The following is a 23,148-nucleotide window of genomic DNA, read 5'->3' as shown; positions in this document are numbered from 1 at the left end:
TAAAGGAACAAAGTTCCAACTTTATATATCTATTCTGATTTTGCTTTCCTTTGTAGTTTGCAAAACTACAAGTCTATTCTTTAAACAGCAGTTTTCAGTTACAGAACACAACTCCTTTTTTCTTCCATTGACTCAAGGGTACATATTTTCATCATTTTCAACTACTCCTTATATAATGACAGTTACTAAATAACAGCTATTCCCCTCATGTAATGACAGTTTCTCAGCAATATAGCCCATTCTCAACAAAAGCTGAATGGTTTAGAGTATTATATTTCCTTTCTTAAAGAAATTTCTTCCTATGAACACAACTTCTGTGGTCACTATTATACAGCTAATTCCACATGCATCCTGCATTCTGCTCTGTGCTTTTTTTCTTTCTTTTTTTAATACCTGAATCTCTAAAAAGTTTTAAATTTATTTGTTATATATTGTTCTTGCCTGACACACCTAAGTCCATTTTCCCTTTGCCAGTCGTCTTAAAAATCCAAAACCTGACTGGGCTTTCCTTAGACCCTTAACTCGACTTCCACAACAAGTATGCTGTGGTACTTGCCACAGATTTATAATAGATATGCTCAAGATATTGACTCCTCAGTCCTCAGGTGATTCCTTTACTCCAGTGTACCAGTATTTTGTATAATACTGCACAAAACAGTAAAAATACAATTTCCTATGTGTATCATCAGTTGTGAAAAGGTAGAAGCACATTATCAATTGTGTACAACTCTCAACTGCCTTTACACCCCATCATACACCTGTAAGTAAGGCTTTTCTAAAAGATGCTTCTTTCCAACTGCACACTCTGAATTAGCACTCCTAGAGAATCTCAAGCATCTCCTTCAAACCTTAGTAAGATTGCTTTTTTAATACTAGATAAGGGTTAGTTATTCACTAAAATAGCCTCAAAGTTATGGGAAAAATATACACTGTGCCATTCACAGTCACTTTTTCAATTGATTATCTAAGCAGGCAGGCCTGAATGCTACCACTTTACATAAACTAATGAACGTAGTCAACCCTCCGCCTGCTTTCCTCTTACAACACGAAAATAAGTGACAGAACCAAGAAACAAGAGCTAAGAATGACACAAAAATGAATTATACTTAGAAACAGAAACACTAATGATGATTGATTTTAAATGTGGGTAAGTTGCTACTCTTTACTCTCAAGAAAGAAAATAAAGCAGAATTTCATCTTAACTGCTCTCAATTACAAATGTAATAAGAAAATGGAAATAAGAAGGCAAAACGAAGTTATAACAATTTGATAAATTTAACAAAAAGTACTTATTCATGTTATTAACTGTGTCAGTGCCCATATTTCAAGTGCATGATGAACTTAGATCATCTAAACTCAGATGAAACTAAAGTTGTGAGGGCACTCTTTCAATATTTTTAACGTGAAATGTTCTGATTTATTAAAGTTATGCCACTCGAAGTACCCAGCTTACTCCCTGACTAAATCTACTAATAATATAACCTAAAACCAAGCCTTGTAGTCATCCAATCAATTACTGCCCAAATGTCAGGTACAGGGTTCAGCCCTGAGAATACACTAAAGGAAAAAAACAGCACCTGCTCTCATAGTGCAACAGTCTAACTGGAAAACTATGCATTAAGTAAATTATGCTCAGTCCTACAAAAGAAATGTATAGGTTATAATAAAAGCATATAGTTATAAGACTGAACTTGATTAGAAAATGTTTCCCTTCTCTCTAAATGCTCAATTACATAATATTTCCCTTGAATGACTATAGGCACATCAAAATGTAATAAAAAACTGAGAAAACCTTATTAATGTTAGTCTAAAATGATTAACAAACTTTATTATTTGTAATTATTTCTCTATTTAAAAAAGAAAAGTAACAGTTGCAGCTTACCATTTTCTTCAACTGTCATTGGAATATTAATTTCTAAATATGAGCCAGCTCCTACATTTACATGTACAGCATTTGTTTCCTACCAAAAGAAAAAATTAATTCATATAAAACATTAATTAGAATTATTCTCCCATCTTTACTTTTCAGTTATTACCACAGAAGAAATTATTGATATGTTAAACAAGTATTAAAAGTTCCTAAGAACAAATGTTCAAATTTTTACCAAAAATACACTAAACAATTTAGCCAGATACAAAGGAGAAAATGAGCCAGAATATAGCATGAAAGTCTATTACTATTAATTTCTTCCCATTATTTGACATTTAATAAAATTATGATGAAAGTAAAATACATACAATTATTTGAAGGGAAAACAGCTCATATAAGCTAATCCAAGTATGGGACTAGTCACCAGGAAAAAACTCTGAAAAATAATGTTAAAATTTTAAATACTATTTTCTACTATAGTATTATAATAATTACCCTATTTTTGGTAAACAGCAAATCAATTGTAGCATCTGCAATAATATTCATTCGTAATTCAAAAGCAAGGATCTGTCTTGGTCTCCCAGGCTGTGCAATTTCAGAAACTTTCAGGACTTGATAATCAGGTGGAAAGAAAAACTTCCATAAACAATCTCTACATAAGGAGGTAGAAAGAATAATGACATGTTATTCAAACAAAATTACCTCTGATAAAGGACCAAAATCAATATTCTAATTTATTATCATTGCTATCACATTTAACAATTAGACTGTCTTCTGCAATATTTAACACTTCCAGAGATCAATGAGCTTTGATTACTCAATAGATACACGATTATCAAATGAGATATAAGAGAAAATTTGCACTATTCAAGTGTACTGTAACAAATTAAAGACTCTCTACAAGTATATAAATTGCCCAAATGGCAAACAAAGAACTGACAGAGGATAGCTTAATTAAAATCATTATTCCAACCTGGACAAGTTACTCAATCTTCCCCAGAAAATTTGAGCTGCTTCTTCTTCTGTAACATAGGAGGTAATATATCTTGTCTCATAGAAAAGTTCGGAGGTTTAAATGGTAAGATACATGGAAAAGACTTAGCAGTGCATGGCACATGGAAGACGTGGCTATTTCTATTAATTTCATAATCACTTTAAATCAATATTATATAATTAAAAGGCTAAAGAGCAACAGATTTCTAAAAGGTAAATAGGTATTTGGAGGCTAAAGTGCTAATGTTTTTGCCTCCCTTTATCATTTGACAAAGACGAAAGAGCTCAAGAAATTTTCAATTCAGAGTCTTCTACATGAGCTAACATTAGTATTGTGTAATGTTACTCATACATTCAAAGAAGGTGCCAGTCTATGGCTTTAAAACAGGAAGGGATGAGTCAGCAGTGACAGAAAATGCTACCTAGAATAAATAAGACTGGGAAATATTAGATGAACCAAACAAAATCTGTACAATAAGTCTCATAGACTATAACTTGCTATCGTTAAAATATATGAAAGAAAAATAAAGTTCTGCAAATGTTTTGAGTAAGATACATAAATATAGAAAGTTAAGAATATAAGGATAGAGAATCCATCAGACGATCATTGACTACAAAGTGGGTAGATAGCAGGACATAATGAGAAAGGCAGTAGACCTGAAGGGCTGGTTTGAACCTCAGCACTTCATGCTTTAGCTTCACTATCTTACCCAAATCACTGAACTTCTCTGCATCTCCATTTTCACACAAGTAAAATGAGTTCATTACATCTGTCCTATGAATCTCACTGGGTTATAAGGATCAAGTCAGAAAATACTAATGAAAGCACTTTAAGTGAAAGCAATGAAAAAAAAAAAAAAAAAAAAAAAAAAAAAAAAAAAAAAAGGCCAGACAATGTTAGGAAGGTTTGTATTATTATAATCATCATCTGAAGATTAAGTTTCATTTTAAAAGAGTTTGTATTTCAACTCTGTCATGAAAATTCATAAAAAGAAAACATGAAGTAAAAACTGAGTAATATCTTAAATATTCAGACAATCATGTAAAGATAGTAGAACTGACATCAAAATCTAGAAACTAAAATCATCTTATGATTATAAAATCTCTAGGCTAAAACCATGCTATTTTAAAAGTCAATAACTCCTTACAATGCTGAGAGAATTATCTAATAGCAAAACAGCTGAGGTTTCTTCCTGTATGTCTTATGTTAATAGATGGCTACTAAGAAAACTGACCTTACTATTCATCGCTGATTACAGTTCATATTTGTGCAGAAACTCAAATACAGAGAAGGAGAAGAGGAAACGGTTGCATAATACCTTTTGAACATGTAATTGAGGAGACAAATATTGCTCACATTAGTGAATTAAATACATGTGAAAAATACATTTTTTTTTCTTTTTAAATAAATCTGAGTGGTTTTTTAAAGTCCAGATTAGAAATGCATTGCTCTTCTCTCCCGGTAGTGGAAAAATCTACTGAAAGGAGTGGTTAAAGCAAATTTCTATCTTCAGTGTCATTTCTCGATTGCACTTTAGTTTGGGTTTTTGTGTAAATATACCCTAAAACTTATGAAAAATACACAATGAAATTAAACACAGTTTAAGAAGAATCACACTTTATTTAAGTGCTAAAAAATGCAAAACTACTTCATGGCCCTATGTTAAAGCATTATTTTCATTTTTTCTTCTCAAACAATATATAACTGTTCCGCCAACCAAACAAAATAAACTTTTCTTGAGATTTCTGAATATAAACAGATGTAGCTCTATTACTTAATGAAACGTAAAATCTCTCATTTTCAACTCCTGCATGTCAAATATAACATGACTTACAGGAAAAATTTTACCATTAGAGGAAAATTTAAATTCAATAATGTGAAAAGCATTTTCTTTCTAACCTGAAATTTTATGCTCTATTTACTTTCAAGTTTAACAAATGACCTAATGCAGAATTTAATGAAGTATTGTTTTAGCATAATGCAAGAATTTTCAAATAACGAGCTTATTCATTTACCATATAATTGTTAGCTACTTAATGAGGCAGATATTCCTACATACTACAGATACCAAGATTAATAGAATATACTACTTGACAAAACATATAATAATTCTAATAATGCTAGCTAGATAGCACTTTTTTAAAAAGCATTTAAAAAGTCAATACATCAAGTTAGTATCAGTACTCGTTCACCAATTATCAATGGTCCTGCAATATCTGCTCAAGTGAATGACTTGGCTTGTATTTCTCTATTCAAAAACGCTAGTTCATGAAAAGAAAAACTAAACTAATTTTAAGGAATGTCTAATTTTGTACATAAAAACTTAGATGCTCCCTCATACTTAATGGTAAATATTCCCTTCGTTTAAAATTCTTCAAGAAGTAGAAAAATGTTCACAATATATTAAAAATTAAAACTACTTTAAAATAAAATGACATTATAAAATCCATACTTCTTAACCACTATAGACCATAACTACAGGACAATTCTCCACTATCCTCATGCATTTATAAAACGCTTCCCTTGCCTCAATGATTCACCCTCCTCTTCTTTCCCTGGCTAACTCTCAATTATCTTTCAAAACTTAATTTACATGTTACCTCAACCAAAAGCCTTCCCCAATTCTTCTCTCCCCTAATCTTTAATATAAATTATATACTATATACTAGGAATACCAAGTAACCTAAAAATTCATTTGTTGAAGTCCTAACCCCTAAAATTCATATGCTGAAGTCCTAACCCCCAGTACCTCAGAATGTGACTATATTTGGAGATGGGGTCTTCATAACGGTAATTTAGTTAAAATGAGGTCATTAGGGTATGCTGTCCTAATCCAATATGACTGGACAGTATGATCTGGACACAGAGGTACACAAGGGAAAGACCACATGAAGACACTGGAAAACAACAGCAATCTACAAGCCAAGGAGACAGGCCTGGAACACATCCTTCCCTCACAGCCCTCAGAAGGAACCAACCATGCCACCATCTTGTTGGAGGACTTCTTAGACTCTAGAATTGTGAGAAAATACATTTCTGTTGCTTAAGCCACATTATCTGTGATGCTTTATTAAGGCAGCCCTAGCGAACTAGTAGAGTACTTTTCTAAGTTCTTCATCAAGACCCTTTACTTACCTTTATTATAGCACCTAATATGAGTCTTTTGGTTCTTTCTTCCCCACTAAAACTGGAAGACATATGTCTTTTATTTCTGAATTCCCATAGTCCCAACAATATGTGGCATATAGTAGGGGATCAATAAAGAAATCATTGTGGATTAAATCCAAAAGAAAAAACAAATGAACCAACAAATACACTCTTCATTCACCATCTTTCCAATCAATCAGCTCCACTTTTGGAATGAACTTGCTTGTGGAAAAGCCACAAGCAAGTTATTATTTGGATCAAAATGCTTAGTGATATCTTCTTCTGCTGTAATAAAAGTTTATAAAAATTTTAAGCTAGATTTTATTTCAAATTATATGCATCTCAATATATCTAAAAGACTTATTAGAAATATAATATACTCAAGTACCTCTGCCTATCGGCCCATGGTCCATAATTAAAATCTGTTCCTTTACCACAAACTATATCCAGTCCCCAACATGGAGGCAAGTCTTGTAGTTTGCAATCTTCACTGCTCATTTCTCCTTCAATATTTTCTTCTGTTTCTTCTGGAACAAGTCCTGTATTCCAGAACATACAATATAAAGGCAGTTATTTAAAATGGCCATTAAAAAGTTTCCTTACATCAGCAGTTCCAACATTTTTGGTCTCAGGAAACCTTTACACTCAAAATTTATTGAGAACCTAAAAGAGGTTGTTCTCATATTGTATTATGTCTATCAAGAACTACTATGTTCAAAATTAAAAGTCAGCAATTTTTTAAAATATTTTAAAAATAAACTCATGTTGACATATTTAATGCAATTAAATATAACGTAATATAAATATAAAAATTAAATGAAATTTTAATCTCATTTTTAATGAAGAATAACTATATTTTCTAAAACCAAATAATTTAGTGAGAAGTATTAGAGGGGTTTTTTTTGGCAAATCTCTAATGTCTAGCTTAACAGAAACAGGTGGATTCTCATAGCTGTTTCGGCATTCAATCTGTTACTGAAGGATTTGGAAAAGATCTGGCCTCATAAAGATATGTAGATAGAAAAGGGAGGAGTATTTTAATAGCTTTTTCAGGCAATTTTTAATACTCTTCTTTGATGGTACCCCAAAATTCAACAAATGGAAATTTCTTAAAGGTTAATTGCAATGTGGAATCTGAAGCCATATCACTAAACTTTTCATACCCTGTTATGTTAAAATCTACTGGTCTATCTTGCACTTCGAATACATTTATCTATGCATGACTTTTATAACATCATGCACTGGTCATTTGGGAAATACAGGTTCACTGAGCAATGTAGATTTTTTCCAAATGTTGACCAATTCCATTATTAAACATTTAAAAACATCACCCTTGCTATATCATTGGTGGTCTCATCATAAAAGCTGTTAACTATTGGGATGCTGTCAAGCTCATAACAGCAGACTCAAATTTTCCAAAGTTTTTCACAAGAAAGCTCAAATTACAGTTTGTCTCTAACTACTCTTTCAAATAAAACTGGCACTCCATGAAAAAAACGCAATTAGTGCAGCTTGCGACTTAATCATACAAGTGCTTTTCCTCAAGACACCAGAATATTTTGGTATGCAGCACAAGCACTTTATGTGTACTTCCCATTTTCTCACACCAAATATTAAAAACACTTTACTCAAAGGTCAACATTTGACAAAATAAATAATTTCTACTGCTTTATCAAGGAAATTTTTATGCGATATTGACATTTCGTTTTACCACAAATGTGTGGCAGTTGAAAAACACAATGACTACTAGTATAATTAGGAACCACTTCCTTGCTTAGTGTTAAAGCAACAACAATTTTACCCACCATTGCTCTGCACCATTAGCACAAATGTCAAAATGGTGAAAGGGCAAATAACATCTTAGTTTTACTTTCAAAATACTTTGACCTTAAATACTTTTATACTCTGAAAGGTATAAAAAGAGCAGAAGTATGAAAAAAGAGCTTAAAATCCAATGTTTAGATACTTTTATAAAATGGAAGCCACCCGTCAAGAATTTTAACTAGATGGATTTCAATCCTCAAACTTTAAGTCTCGAATCTAATATACTAAGCTTCTAAGGTAAGATGAACTACCTTAACTATTGCTACATTCTTTAAAGGTTTTCACTCATGATCATCTGCATTCTCAATTTTTGAGGTTTATCTATGAAATCTGAATTTGAAAAAAATAATGTTCTCTTTTAATCTACAATACTAAACTAATGTTCAAGTTTTGAGAAATGACACAGATATTTTTCAGATACTTTCACTCATATCTACATTTACCATTTCCTGTTGCCTAAGCAAGAAGATTTAAAATATTACTAGATATCAGCATTTCATAGAACAAACATAATTGTAGCTATGAAACATACTTTTAAAAAAAACAGGCCAGGCACCATGGGCTCGTGCCTACAATCCCAGCACTTTGGGAGAATGAGGCAGGAGGATCACTTGAGGTCAGGAATTTGAGATCAGCCTGGGCAATAGAGCAAAATACCATCTCTATAAAAACTTTAAAAATTAGTCAAGCACAGTGGCATTATTCCTGTCATCTTAGCAACTCAGGAGGCTGAGGTAGGAGGATTGCTTGAGCCTGGAAGGTCAAGGGTAAAATGGACTATGATTACGCCACTGCATTCCAGCCTGTGTGACAGAGTGAGACTCGGTCACTTTAAAAAAACAGCAACAACAACAACAATACCTGGCTCATCCATGTAGTAGTAGATGTCAACATCATTTGACTGCATCACCACAAAACCTTCTCCCATTAATCTCGGTGGTCTATAAGAAGTTGGAGGGGAAAGCAAACTAAACAAATCTCCAGAATATAAAATGTTCAGTATCCTAGTTAATGCTGGCAATAGGTGAAAAGAAAAAGAAAAAAACTAAAAAGTATATAACAAGTAGCATCTTGAAAAGAAAGAAAAACATCTTTCCCATGAACAATCACCCTAAGAAATTGTTCCATAGTTCTATTCTTTATTAGACTCAATAATAAAATGATACTAAAAATTTATCAGTAAATTAGTTCAAGAAGAAAAAAAATTTAGTTTTAAAAAGAAAAACTTTGGTTTTATATTTTTCATTTTCAGTTTTGAATGAGAGAAATCGATTTAAAACAAAGTTTAAATACAATGGAATGATCACTGGAATAAAATGATCATATTCTGCATTTACAACAAAATTAAAATTTGACCATTTTATATTAATAGTTAAATAATAAGTACCATTTTATCTAGCTGTACATTAAACTATAATCATTCAAGAACATCAAATAAGACAAAAGTTGTCATTTTTATCTTCATATTACCTATTTCCATGAATATTTAATCAACTTGAAATAAATCTAGAGCGAACACTGTGAACTCTAACTCTGGAATGAATGTTTTTCTACCATCAATAATTTCCCAGAAACCATTAATCTCTGTTTGCTTTGATTAAACAACTTTTCTTTTTGTCATACATACATCACATATCTTCTTGCATATCAAAATTAACTTCTCAATCATTAGATAACATTAAATGCAAAAACTCAGCAATTTTTTTCTAAATATGTATTAAATCACAAAGGTTAATGTTTAATATCATCATGTAATCTCCACACTTAGTTTTAACAAGTGAAAAATATAATTTAAAAATTTTTTATACAAATTATTAATAACAAGACACTTTTTCATCTTACTCTCTATAATTTTTCAAAAAAATCCTGTGCACTCATACACATTTGTGTGCACAGTCCACATTCCAGAAGATTCTTAACCAAGTCCATGATCTTGAAGAGGGAGGCCAGGTAGACCCAGTCACTATGACACTCAAAAAGGAAAAACCCTCTTTCTATCATTCTAGCCAAATCCTGGAAAATCGAATACCAGGCCAGTCAAGAGTTAGAACTAAAAAGGAATAATCATGTTTCACATATAACCTCATAAAGTGCCTACACACAAAGATAAAAGCTGAGACACTGTACTAAAAACTCTCCATATGAACACTTAAATTACATAAATTCAACCACAGAGTATCCTTTACACACAAAAACCACAAGAGCCCATCATTCTCTCACTCAGCATTCCACCACACTGAGTGAGTCCAGTGTACATCATTCCTATAATGAGTCTTATAAATACAAGCAACTACTTCACTGAAGGAAAAAAAAATCTGGAAAGCTAGATGGAAAACTGACAGTTTGGAACTTAAAGAAATGTCAAGTGGGTCGCAAAACTATATCATCTTAACTTCACCAAATGTTCCAAGAGTAATTTCAATTCAATTTTCAACTTTCACTAACTCAAAATGGTATTCCACTGTAATGAATCTGTTCAATTTACTCTTTAGTCATATCTTCTAGAAACAAAAACTTACCTGTAATGTGTCTCTCCTAACATACAAACAGGAGCTAATTGCACAAAACAAGTTTCCAAAATACAATTAGAAAGAAAAACGGATAAAAAAATTATAGTTAAAATCATGCAGAAAAATATTTAAAATTAGAGTTTATCACTGGATAGTATATCCATTTATCCCATAAAGAAGGACTACGCTGTTAACTGCTTTAATAGAGAAATGTACCTAATTTTTGTACAACTTGTAGCAAAAAAATTAAAAGGATGTTCAAGTTTCTAGCTGTATCTGTATTAGCTATAAGAAGTTTTTTATTATTTTTATAAGATTTTCTTACTCATCATTTTGAAGACCAACATATCTTGGACTAGGAACAAGCATGACTCGAACATTTTCAAGCTTTCCTTTCACAATATGCATGAATTGGTCAAGATGACTTGAAGGTGGTTTTGTAGTATAAGTTAAGAAAGCATCATCAAAGTTGATGCACAGAGTTTGTGGCTGGTAGTGATTTCCAAAGGCCAAACGTCCCTTAAAAAAAAAAACAAAAAAAAACAAAAAAAAAACCGATAAGAGATATTACATCATGCTATTCTGGCCATATTTCTTTCTTTAGCTAAACTAATAACAAACATTTTCAAACAACAGCTTAATGATTCCACTTTAGGACTATGTGCTATTTAAATTATTCCACTGGTCAATTTAAACCAGTACTTAAAAGAATATTTAAGTACTTAAAGAAATTTAAACACAAATTTGTCAGAAAACAGTATTAAGGTTAAAATAATTATTTCACTTATACTTTACAGAAATGAGAACTAAAAGAAACCCCACAAATTTAATTTTCTTACATTAAAATCATATTTGCAAAAATTAAAAGTTGTACGTTATTACCCCATGAAACAGTAATTGTAGCAGAATTTACTTACTGTGCTCACATTGACCTTTATGACTGGAATAAGTGATCTCCATGAAGATGTGGGGTCTTGGGATTCTGTTTTTACTTTAACTCTAACAAGAAAAAATACAACTGACATGAATAAGAAAAACTTAAATACCCGAAGACATAGTTCGCTTCCTCACAATACCATACCTCACAATATCAGTTTACTTTTCCAAATATATCTAATGACTACTTCAGTAAACAGAACAATGATCATCTGAAGGAATACTAACAGTCCTAAAGCTGTCTACTGGAGCACTCGATCATATCAACTTTTAGATGGATAAGCTATAATAATAAAACTATGTTTTTAGAATAACAAGCTTTAATGACAAAACAATAAGGGATGATATGCTATCATTACATCTACCATTTTGCCCATTATGTTACCAAACGACATTTTTTAAGACAGCCAAAGTTGTCACTAAAACATAAATGATTAAGGTACAAGTTACTTTGATGTTTGTCTACTGTTTTAAGCACTTCTGAAAACGATCCAGTTACTCCTCTTCCTTCCCTTGCCCAAATGCCTTGTGCCAAATTAATTCTCCCTTAATGAAATGAAAATGATAAGCCAAGAGTAAGAAAACTGGCCCTATACGAAGTATACAAATTTTAAGAAATGAAAATTTCACAGCAATTCACTAAATAGATAGATAATATATAAATAAATATGCGTGGCTATGTCCCAATAAAACTCTATATACAAAACAGGCAGTAGGCTAGACTTGTGCTATAGGTCTAAGTTTGCTGATCCTGTTCTAGAATAATTTTGTAGGTAGACCTACATACACAGATATGTATTTTTAAAAGCAGACCTACATATACAGATATGGAACAAGCTTACAGACAAACTGCTGCATAAAAAGCAAATTACAGAACAATACACACTATATGAGGCACATATTCTAAACATATATGTTTAGAAACACACAGAACAAAATCATGTATTTGTACATGCACCTTAAATATGTATGTATACATTTATGTACATACATTCAAAAGGATAAAAACTAAATTCATAACGGTAGTTATTAATATAGAGAAAAGTAGGATTCGTGCACAGGGGAATAGAACAGGACTTTTTTAGATTAAATATTCTATATTATCACAATTTCTCAAATAATTATATAATTATTTATGTTACTAAAAGTTTTAATTTGCAAAACAACATTGGGCTCTGTCTAGGTGCACAGCCTCAATGATATTCCAATAAAGACAAATGTTTAATGCTAGAGATTAATAAAATTCAAGTATGACACTGAACCTTTCAATTTTCGATTGGGTTCTTGTCCTTCCATTTTCCCGTGTTTTATCATCTTCTTTCTTGGGTGGAATTATTGTTGGCTCCAAACCAAACAACTCTTGAAGGCGTCCATAAAGATCCGAACGATTATAGACATGAAATTCAAAGTCATTGACTGTGATGTATAACCTGGTTTCTGCCTTTGGATCTAAAGACACCAATTACAAAAAAATTTTTTAGTCAACTTTTCAAGAACTTCAAAGTTTTTATGCAAACATTTTTACACAGCTAAAGTAATTTAATTTATTTTAAAATAGAATTCTACGATACAGAGAGGCATACTAATAAAATAAATACAAAACACTGGACAAAAAAAGAAAAAAGTTGATGTTTCTGTTATATTTTAATTTAGCATTCTAAAAACAACTTTAATTTCTAGATTCCAGTTACATACTAAAAAAAATTAAAGATTTTTATGCTAAGAATAGTAAAGTATCATTTAAAGAGTAAAAGTACACTTTTATCCTAATATAGCCATAATTTTATACCAAAATACATGCAGTAAAATATTTAAAGTATGATGCTTTATTTAAGTATCATATTGGTATTTGAACTTTTGCATCACAGAAACTACAATTTTTCATAAATACTTATTTCTTTAAACACACATAACACTAAAACATAGGTTTTATGAACTGTGAACTTCAATCTTCTCTTAAATAAAAGACATAATTACATTAAGTAGAAATAGCAATAGTAATTGCTATTTACTATTAAGGAATCCATTTAAAGTGATGGATGAGGCACTTGTTTCTACTCAGGAAATAATCTAAAACAATGCATCACATGTCAACCAAAGAGTGCCACAGAAGAAAGGTACCACAATCAATGCTTTCTTTTGTTACCAAATGAAAGAACTACCTTTTTTTTCTGGTACCTCTTTTTTATAACCTTTATCCATTTTTATCTCTATTAAACAAATTCAAACATTTATGGATATTTAATTGTTTTCCACTTTATAACAGATGTTTTTTAAAACTATGAAGTTTACAAAACTCTAATTTTATCATCACTTGGTTGAAAAATCCTTTCTTTTCACCTAGTAATCTACTGTCATTTATAACTTTATTCCTACAGGAAAATAGGTTTAAACTTACAAGTTTGAGCCAGCCAAAATTACTTTAGATTTCACTATTACTTCACTAGTATTTAGTCTTCTATCATTTTGCTATCATTCCCTTGCCCCACATAGCCTTTCCCCACTTCTATACTATATGATGTACTCCTCCCTGATGAGACTGGCGTAAATGGGCTAGTATTTGGAGTCTGTAGAAACAACGAAATCAGAATATTAGGGGAAGATTTCATGTCTGGAAAAAGTATTCCAACAGCTAGAGCAGTTGTTCATTAGATAAGTTTGAACAAAGGCTAAGTTTTGTCATACAATAAGGTATTCTGAGAGAGTTTGAAATGGGCATTTTGCAGTTTCTCGTGTGTGGTTTAGAAAGGCAGTATGTTAATGAGTCTCTAGACTGTGATTGTATAGTACCAGTTGTTAAACCAGCATTTTTCCTTTTTTCTTAGCAACTGTTACGAATTTTTTTTTTTTTTTTTTTTTTTTTTTTTTTTTTTTTTTGAGACACAGTCTCCCTCTGTTGCCCAGGCTGGAGTACAATAGCACAATCTCCGCTCACTGCAACCTCCGCCTCCCAAGTTCCAGCAATTCTCCCACCTCAGCCTCCCAAGGAGCTGGGATTACAGACACCTACCATCATGCCTGGCTAATTTTTGTATTTTCAGTAGAGACAGGGTTTCACCATGTTGTCCAGGCTGGTCTCCAGCTCCTGACATCAGGTGATCTGCCCACCTCACCCTCCCAAAGTGCTGGGATTACAGGCGTGAGCCACCGCGCCTGGCCCTACAAACTTTTTTTCTTAGCAACTGCTATCAACTATCTAAAGAATAATTTTAGGTGGCATTTAAGTAAAGATATCTTACTTATACTACAGAGATGACTAAAATTATTCCTAAGAGCCACGTTCTTTTCAGTCTTGGCTTTGACACATTCACTTTACTTTCAGCAGGCCCAATATTTCTGCCTTTGATTTCATTTGTAAAGTCTGTCTAGTTTATTCCTTAGAGAGATTCACTTTAGGTGCATATTTTCCCCTGCATGTCACACTTCTATTAATCTTGCAGTCTATTTGTTAGATGATTTGCTCTTTTGTCTAAATTTTTCTTTTTTAAAAACATATTTAGTTAACATAAGCCATATTTCTAACAAGATTACAGTGGAGCTGAAACAAAAATTTTTTTGTTTATATAGCTGGTTTATGATTTTGAAAGAAAAATGTATCTCTTTGTATATTTGCACTATATATTTTATTCTCAATTATTTTCAGTGTTTATAATATTTGTGTGAATAAATAAAGTTGTAGGGGGACAGTGAGGTTGGAAAGTAGAGAAAGCGGTCTATTTGAACTAATATCCCAAGCTATTAACCCTAGAATTTTGTTCCAAAGAACAAAACTTGGAAACAATTGATCTCAAAACCCCTCATCGACTTGGAAATAACTAATACTTTCAAAACCTCTCATTTTGCTGATTAAAAAAGAGAAATTCCTGTGATTGTAACTTGTAGAGTCAGAGCAAAAACCTAGGTCTGCTAACTTCCAGTCCAGTGCTCCTTGTATTATAAAACAGCCTTGTCAACTGGGGCCCAAAGAAGTCCTTGGAAATTCTTACCATAAATATTGAATGCAGCTTGTGGAAAGGATGAAGACACCTGCAGTATCCAGAGGCAACTGACAGTTTAAAGCTAAGCCTAATGACACTGACCACTTTAGAATTTTCTGATTTTAGAAGTTCTCTGATTCTAGACAGGGTCTCGCTCTGTCCCCCAGCATGGTGTGCAGTGATGCAATCATGGCTCACTGCAGCCTCAACCTCCATGGCTCAAGCGATCCTCCCACCTCAGCCTCCCAAGTACCTGGGACCACAGGCACGTGTCACCATGTCTGGCTAATTTTTGTATTTTTTGTAGAAACAGGGTTTCACTATGCTACCCAGGTTAGTCTCAAACTTCTGGGCTCGAGCAATCCTCCCACCTAGGCCTTCCAAAGTGCTGGGATTACCAGTGTGAGCTACTGTACCCAACCCAGCTTTTTTTCTTTTTGAGAAAAGTAGTTACTTCATTTGATCATGAAATATTACATCTCCTTAAAATGACTTGCTCCTCACCAGAATACAAGTATGAAGTCAAGAATAACTGACCCAAGTGTCTTTCATGAAAGAGGTGTTTTTGATAAAAATCTTTAACAGGTATTTATATGGCATTCACTTTATTAATTATTGTGTTAAGATGGGAGGGGGATTTAAAAAAAGAAAGAGGGAAATGAGTGCTACTTGAATCGATTTGGTGGAGCAGATGCATATGAACAATTACAATTAAAGGAGAAAGGAAGCAGTGAATATGAATGGAGGAAAAGTACTGAGAACTTCTAACTTTGATATAGACCATTTGGTATGGGCCCAACAGGGTCATGGTTTGACAACAGAGTTCTGCCCGTTTGTCAGGAAGCAGAATGGCAGATGGAGGGCTCTTGTGAATGCCTTATTCCTCAAGGAGCATGCATGATGATGAGTGAGTAGGATTATGTCAGACAGATGTGGAGGGGACGCGAACTCAGATGGAATAACTGATTAGACTAATGGCACTGAGGTTAGAAAATGGGTGTGTTTAGAAATTCAATTTGGTGGTAAATTTAAGGTAACGGGGTAATAGGGGATGATTTGGAAACTGCGTATGGAGGACGCTGAACACCTGGCAGGCACAGTCAATAAACTCAGGAGAGGGCAGGGGAGTGCCATAAACTCAGCTTCTTTGAAAGGACATAGCAAAATGTAGTCACTACTTCAGATTCATACACCTCAGGTTAATAGAAATAGCTTAAATACTGGCCTTCCCTTGACTGACTTTCCCCCATAATTTCTGTCAAAGTCTTGAATTCTTTTTGTCACTCTTTAGATATTAGCATATTGCTGTCTCTCTGTATGCTGTCTGTAATTGCCCATAATCTAGAGCAGAAATATTATAATTTTTGGATATTCTGTATTCTTCTTAACATTTAAGAATATTTAAATTGTTTTTGGCTTGAGTGTTCTTTTTAAAATTTTTTGTGTGCCAATGATTTTCAATAGAAAAAAAGATTCCACACCTCTATTTTACAGTGATGTTAGAGGTTGGTAGATGTTATCAATTATTACTTTTGCAATTACTAATAATTTGCTCAAATGTTTACCTACAGTATGGCATTTAATTCTCATCAAGCAGAGCACAACATTGGTGAAGAGTCAATTAAGTTTTCTTCCCTGTGCTTTTTTAAAGGAAATTCTCTAGTATGAAGGATGACATTCTTAACAACATGCTCACTGTCATACCCTTCAAAAGTAAAGACATAATGTCAAATAGTAATGCAGGAATAAATAATTTAGTTTAAGTACATTATTGGTCTAACATTACTCAGGGACAGAATTTAGACTATAGTAGATAGAGGAATGAGTAGGCTGCAAACTAAGCTTTTGATAAAGTCTAACAAGATTAGTAGATTACACAATCATTATATATAATATTAAAACAGATTATGTCCACTAACAAGACCTTATAGTCAGTATTTCTTGCCAATTAAGGGCAGATCCATATGCTTTGACAGTTAACCAAGATGGAAGTTGATGTTTCTTGGTGGAAAAATTAGAAGCCTAACTGGGGCATATGCCTGAATAGACAGATGTGCATTCAGCCTTCCAAGGATATGGACCAAAGTCTGTCTGTAGGTAGGACCAAGATTTTTATTACTGTTTTTGAATTTCTCTATTAGGAAAAAGGAGGAGTGTTCAAGTGCCCAAATTCTATGCTAGGAGCACATTTAGATCTATCAGTTGTCCAGTACAGCTCTTTAAAAAAAAAAAAAGAACACATCTAATTTGTTTACCACAGGATGTTTGTAAATATTCCCTAGGTTATAAAATTAGTGATCTGCTATATATATGATTGTCAGCTAAAGACCAATTATATCCATCAAAACTCTTTTTTTTTTTTGGATAAAGACTGTCTTTTGGAAAATAAACTGTAAAACCAGTTGCTTCTTAACAGGCAATGATATAATGTTTAAATGAGTATGGATCTGAATAAATAGTCATGCTTTCTTCTTAACCACAAGAAATTCTTATGTCAAGAAGTGAAAAAATGATGGTAAAGCGTGTCCCTTTCTGTTATTTTATTACTTAGAGGTTTTAGCCTACTATAATCGATTAGTGTAATTTAAAACTGGTTACATCTAAACCTTGTTTGTTAAATAAATTACATAAATAGGAAACCCTGAGCAGTTTTTAAAAGGTCAGTAGACTGTTTTGTCTTTGTATTGATTCTAAGAATTATAAGGCCTTGGCAGCACTTCTGCACCTTGCCTTTTTTACTACAAATAGCATGTGTCCCAATTACATAATTAAATACGTATCTTCTTTCTAATTTCTCTTTGGAAAACAAGGAGTCTCAATCAGCTGTTTGTTCAGAAGACTTAAGCAGTTCTACAACATGCATTTACTTTTACTTTTATTTTGTGAAGAGTTTAGTATCTGGGTTCCAATCTACTTCTTGCTGGTTGTATAATCCTGGGCTCCAATTGCTAGGGTTGTTGTGAGGATTAAATAAAATTATGTGCATAGAGTGCCTAGAACAGTACCTGGAACAAGAGTGCAATAGAGCTGAGCTGGGCCTTTATTATTATTCTGAACATTATATCACATTCTGAAATGAAAGATTATCTTAAAAGAGTAACTTGAAAACATATATAATTTACATGACTAGGAAGAATTTGACCTTCAAAGAGAAAAAAACTAGTATGTATTTTGTACAGCAATTCTAGAGGTAAGTAGAGGTGTCCTCATTTTACAGTTAAAAAAAAATGAGGCTCAGAGTGGTTAAAATTCTTGCCTTAAGTCACAATATTAGTAAATGATGTTACAGGGATCACATCCTATATCCTTTCTACTATTTATTTACCTCCTTTGTCCAGTTCCTGAAGAATCCAACGCAGCCATTCTCAATGTATTACTTTTTTTTAAAGAAGCTGTGTGTGTGTGTGTCTACGTGCACGTGTATATGAGAGATGGATGCTTTTGGAAGAAGTGCCTGTCTTTTGGAGGGATACTTGTTTGTGAGGCGACATGCTCCCTGTTGGGGATATGCCTCCGTCGATCTGGAATGGTACTCAGTCTGTATGTGGGGGGCAGGGAGGATACCTTGCATGTAGCCACTGTGTGCGCATTTATCTCTGTGAAGGGAATACAGTCAGTGTACTAGCACTTGTGCGCATGCATGTATGGCTGTGTGAGTGTGTATGCATGTATGTACTCATCTTTGAAAATGTTTATCTGTACATAAGTGTACCTATATGTGCATGCCTTTTCTGTGTACACATATATGCCTCTATATGTGTCCTTTTCCCCGTGTTTCTGTTCTATGGGTATGCTTTTAGGCAACCTGTCTCTTTGTATCTAAGTGTGTAATACTGCGGTGCAGGTACAGAGGATGAAAGGAGTGTTGCCACATAAAATACTCCTAAGGATGGCAGAAGGCTAGGAATATTAACAAAAAAGATCCTGGACAGAAGCCATGAAGAAAATACAGACCATGTAAGCATGGAGATCAACCCAAGCTTGGAGATCTGATTTACTGTTTAATCATACAGGTCTTTGGCTGGAATATTATTAATGCAGGTGAACTAAATTGAAACAAGATAACAAACAAAGGTGGGATGTGAACTGAGCTAAATGTTTCTCTTTTAAAATATAAGACTAAGTGGCACTTTTATTTATTTATTTATTTACTTTTTAGAGAAAAGGTCTTCCTCTGCCACCCAGGTTGGAGTGCAGTGGTGTGATCATAGCTTACTGTAACTTAGCCTGAGGCATGTTCCCATCTCAGGCCAGGTAGCTAAGCCTACTGGCATATACCACCACACCCAGCTCATTTTTAAAAATTTTTGTAGAGACATGGTCTTGCTATATTGTATAAGCTGGTATCAAACTCCTGTCTCAAGCAATCCTCCCACTTCAGCCTCCCAAAGCACTGGGATTACAGGCATGAGCCAACATGCCTTGCCTCAGAAGGTGCTTTTTAAATGATTATAGACTTGCTATTTGTTCAATACTTTTCTAAGGTGATTTTTGGAAGGAAAAGAGTGATTTAGGCATTTTGTTCAATCTTACTTAAAATTTTTAAACCTATTTACTATTTTTATTTAATAATTTAACAATTGTTTATTCAACATCTTCTATGTACTAGTCACTGTTTTAGGCACCAGAGATAGGGCAGTGAACATAGGAAAAATTCTTCACTAATGCCGAAGGATACATTCTGGTTGCAGAGGTGAAAATAAATAATAAAATAATAATGAGATAATAATGGGAGAATAAAAGCTGAAAAATAGGATAAGGAATGTTGAGGGGGATCTTACAATATTTTAGTATTCAGTATTTAGTGTTTATCAGTGTTGTCAACATACATTCAGAAATTAATACCTTCCTCTTTATGCCTTGGTGTCTCCAATTAATGAAGGCATATCATATCATAGCTGTTATACTGAAAGGACAGAATCTGTTGTACATGCCCAGCAAGTTAGAGATGGATTTGAGAGTAATCCTGTTTTTATTTTCATACAGTCACCATTTGTTTATTCATCACTGCTGATCCAATTAGGGGCAGGTCCAGGCTCTTAATCTCCCCCACTGCTGCTTCTGCAGCTCATCAACTAGCCTTTAAAGCATATGCCTATTAATCAGGACATTTGTATTCAGGTATATTAGTAAACTATTGCTTATGTAAATTTGAAAACAAATAATTTAAAAGAGTTTCCTGGTAAATTCTGATTGGGTTGTTTATAACCTTGAAGAATCTCATAAGAATTACTTTCTACTTGTATGGGTCTATCTGGGATTAGAAACATATGCTATTTTAGATTTATTATGCCTCCACATGTTAGGTTTTCAAGCATTCTATAAGGTATGTTTCTCAATGTTTTGTTTTACTTAGAAGTATGACTGGTAGAAAGATTCTCTGTTACTCTTTTATACAAATGAGTTCTTCCACGTACTAAGCATTTTTCTAGACACCAAGTATACAATAGAGAATAAAACAAGTCCCACCCCTTACAGAGCTTGCTTCATTCAAGTCAGGTAGACTCCATTAATAAGCAAATAAATATATATATATAGCATCAAGGAGTACACGAGGAAAATACAGCATTGAAGAAAATAAAAGCAAGGTTAGTGGAACAGAGAGTGCTAGTTTGTGGGGGAGGGCGCTGCTTTACAAAAGTACTCAGGAAAAGCTTCATTGATAGATAAACAGAACCACCAAGCAAATAAGGGAATGAATACTGTGAATATCCAGAGGCCAACATTTCATGGTAGCTCTGCTGCAGTTTCATCACCAACACCAACAGGCCAGTTTATTTGGAGTGGGGTGGAAGATAAGATGGTCAGGAGGTAGAAGGAATTTTATAGAATATTTATAGGAACACAGGATTTTATGGGCTATGTAGAGGAAGTATGTAGGATTCTACAGGTCACTTACAAGACCTCGGTGTTGTTCTGAGTGAGATGGGAAGCCACGGGAAAATTTGGGAAGAGAGAGAAATAAAATGATCTTACATTTTTAAAAGATTTGGCCAGTGTCTTAACAGCAGGTTGAGGAACAAGTGCACCGAAGCAGGAAGACTAGTTAGGAGATTATGTGATAAAACAGGTAGATGATGATGGTGGCTTGGGCCAGTGTGGGGAGAAGTAGTTGGATTCTGGATGTAGGATGAAAGGAAAGCTGACAGGATTTGATGATGACCTCTGGGACACAAAAGACAGCAGTCAAAATTTTTGGCCTGAGCAGTAGAAAAGATAGAGTTGCTGTTGATAAGATGGAAAATACTGTGGGGTAGGTTTGGGTGGGAAGATCAGGTGTTTGGTTGGATATTTCAAGAGTAAGAAACCTGTCACACATAAAATTAGAGATGCTGAGTAAGCTGCTAGATATTTGACCCTAGCGGCCTGAGGAGAGATCAAGGATGATTACTGAGGAAAGGTTTCCCACTAGCAAATGACAGAGTTTAATGTGTTTAAAACTGGGTTTGTTACTATCAAGTGCCGGAATACTTTATACACATTAAAATACTAGTGTGTTTCCTAGTCCGTTTATTTCAGGATTTAAACTACAGCAAGTAAAGGTGATGAAGTGCTTGATATAACAGTTTAGGGATTATTTTAGCTGTTAGTCATGTGATAAATCTGAGGAAATAGGAGGGAACATGGGCCAAAGAACTATGGTAAAATATTAGGAAAATTACATCTTCTAAATATTTGTTTTTTGAAGGATTAGGCCTTTATCATTTTTTTCTCAATTATCCTAAGAAGTAATAAGAGAAAAATCCTACACTGGAGTAGAAGTAAAAGTATTTACCTGAAAAATTGTTTAACAAGTAAATTACTCATAAAAGTATTACTATGTGAAAGATACTCTGAAGTGAAAGTGAATGTTGCTGATTCATTCTCCTTGGTTTATTTTTAAAATATGAGTGGTAGTGTACTTTTAATTTGTTGTTTTAAAATTTACCTTTGTTTGGAGTATTTTGTATTTTATATATATTTTTGCAAATAATTCAAATTATTAATTTTGGTAAAATGTGACACCTTACTGAAGAGTATATACCTCTCATTTAAATCACAGCTAATGCTACTAAAAGTTAATAATAATTCTCTTCACTCATTGACTCATTTTTAAAAATTAAACTTTTTTCTTTTTTTTTTTTTTTTTGGAGACGAGTTTCGCTCTTGTTGCCCAGGTTGGAGTGCAGTGGCATGATCTTGGCTCACCGCAACATCCGCCTCCTGGGTTCAAGCAATTCTCCTGTCTCAGCCTCCTGAATAGCTGGGATTACAGGTGCACGCCACCACACCCAGCTAATTTTTTATATTTTTAGTAGAGACGGGGTTTCATCATGTTGGCCAGGCTGGTCTCGAACTCCTGACCTCAGGTGATCCACCCGCCTCAGCCTCCCAAAGTGCTGGGATTACAGGTATGAGCCACCACACCCAGCCTAAAAATGAAACTTTTCTAACTGGTCATATCTAATTTTAATTAGTTTTCATAAAATCCTGATTATATGATTGAACATTTTAAACACACAAAAAAAGGAAAACTCACCATGTTGCTTCTGTTTTGGGTTATACATTTTCCACCACCGAAAAATGATAAATCCATCTTGAATTCTAAGAAAGGGAAATTACAAAATTAGAATTTAAGTAATAATGTACTTAATTCATTTCTTAGTTATTCCAAAAGGCAGGCAATTGATAATGAATAAGGAAATACAGGAAATCCTCTAAAGAACATTGGCATATGTAAACACACATCTTTTCGTGAACAAAGACTTATAAAGTATGTTTCATGATCTTCTAGTTAAAAAAGGAAAAGACTTTGCATAGCTAAAGATTTTTGACAAATAAAAATTGTATATATTTATCATATACAACATGTTTTGAAATATAATCTTCTTCTAATGGTCACAGGAAAAT

At 33.3% G+C, this 23,148-nt stretch overlaps 1 protein-coding gene across 9 annotated transcripts in view; it reads right to left on the bottom strand.

Moving 5' to 3' along the window:
* BLTP1 (bridge-like lipid transfer protein family member 1) overlaps positions 1-23,148 on the bottom strand; it is a 210,978-nt gene that overhangs the window by 165,599 nt on the left and 22,231 nt on the right. For all 9 annotated transcript variants that reach the window (XM_015139163.3, XM_015139167.3, XM_078002225.1 and 6 more), the window contains exons 6-13: positions 22,778-22,842; positions 12,544-12,730; positions 11,263-11,344; positions 10,671-10,864; positions 8,697-8,776; positions 6,400-6,550; positions 2,366-2,522; positions 1,883-1,961 (exon numbers count right to left, since the gene is read on the bottom strand). In XM_015139163.3, coding sequence (XP_014994649.3) covers positions 1,883-1,961; positions 2,366-2,522; positions 6,400-6,550; positions 8,697-8,776; positions 10,671-10,864; positions 11,263-11,344; positions 12,544-12,730; positions 22,778-22,842 — 995 coding nt within the window. The remainder of the gene's footprint in view (positions 1-1,882; positions 1,962-2,365; positions 2,523-6,399; positions 6,551-8,696; positions 8,777-10,670; positions 10,865-11,262; positions 11,345-12,543; positions 12,731-22,777; positions 22,843-23,148) is intronic.

This window comes from Macaca mulatta, chromosome 5, assembly GCF_049350105.2.
Source record: "Macaca mulatta isolate MMU2019108-1 chromosome 5, T2T-MMU8v2.0, whole genome shotgun sequence".
Classification (NCBI taxonomy): Eukaryota; Metazoa; Chordata; class Mammalia; order Primates; family Cercopithecidae; genus Macaca; species Macaca mulatta.
The sequence above is the reverse complement of the archived record's forward strand: the minus strand, read 5'-3'. Positions and strand labels throughout refer to the sequence as shown.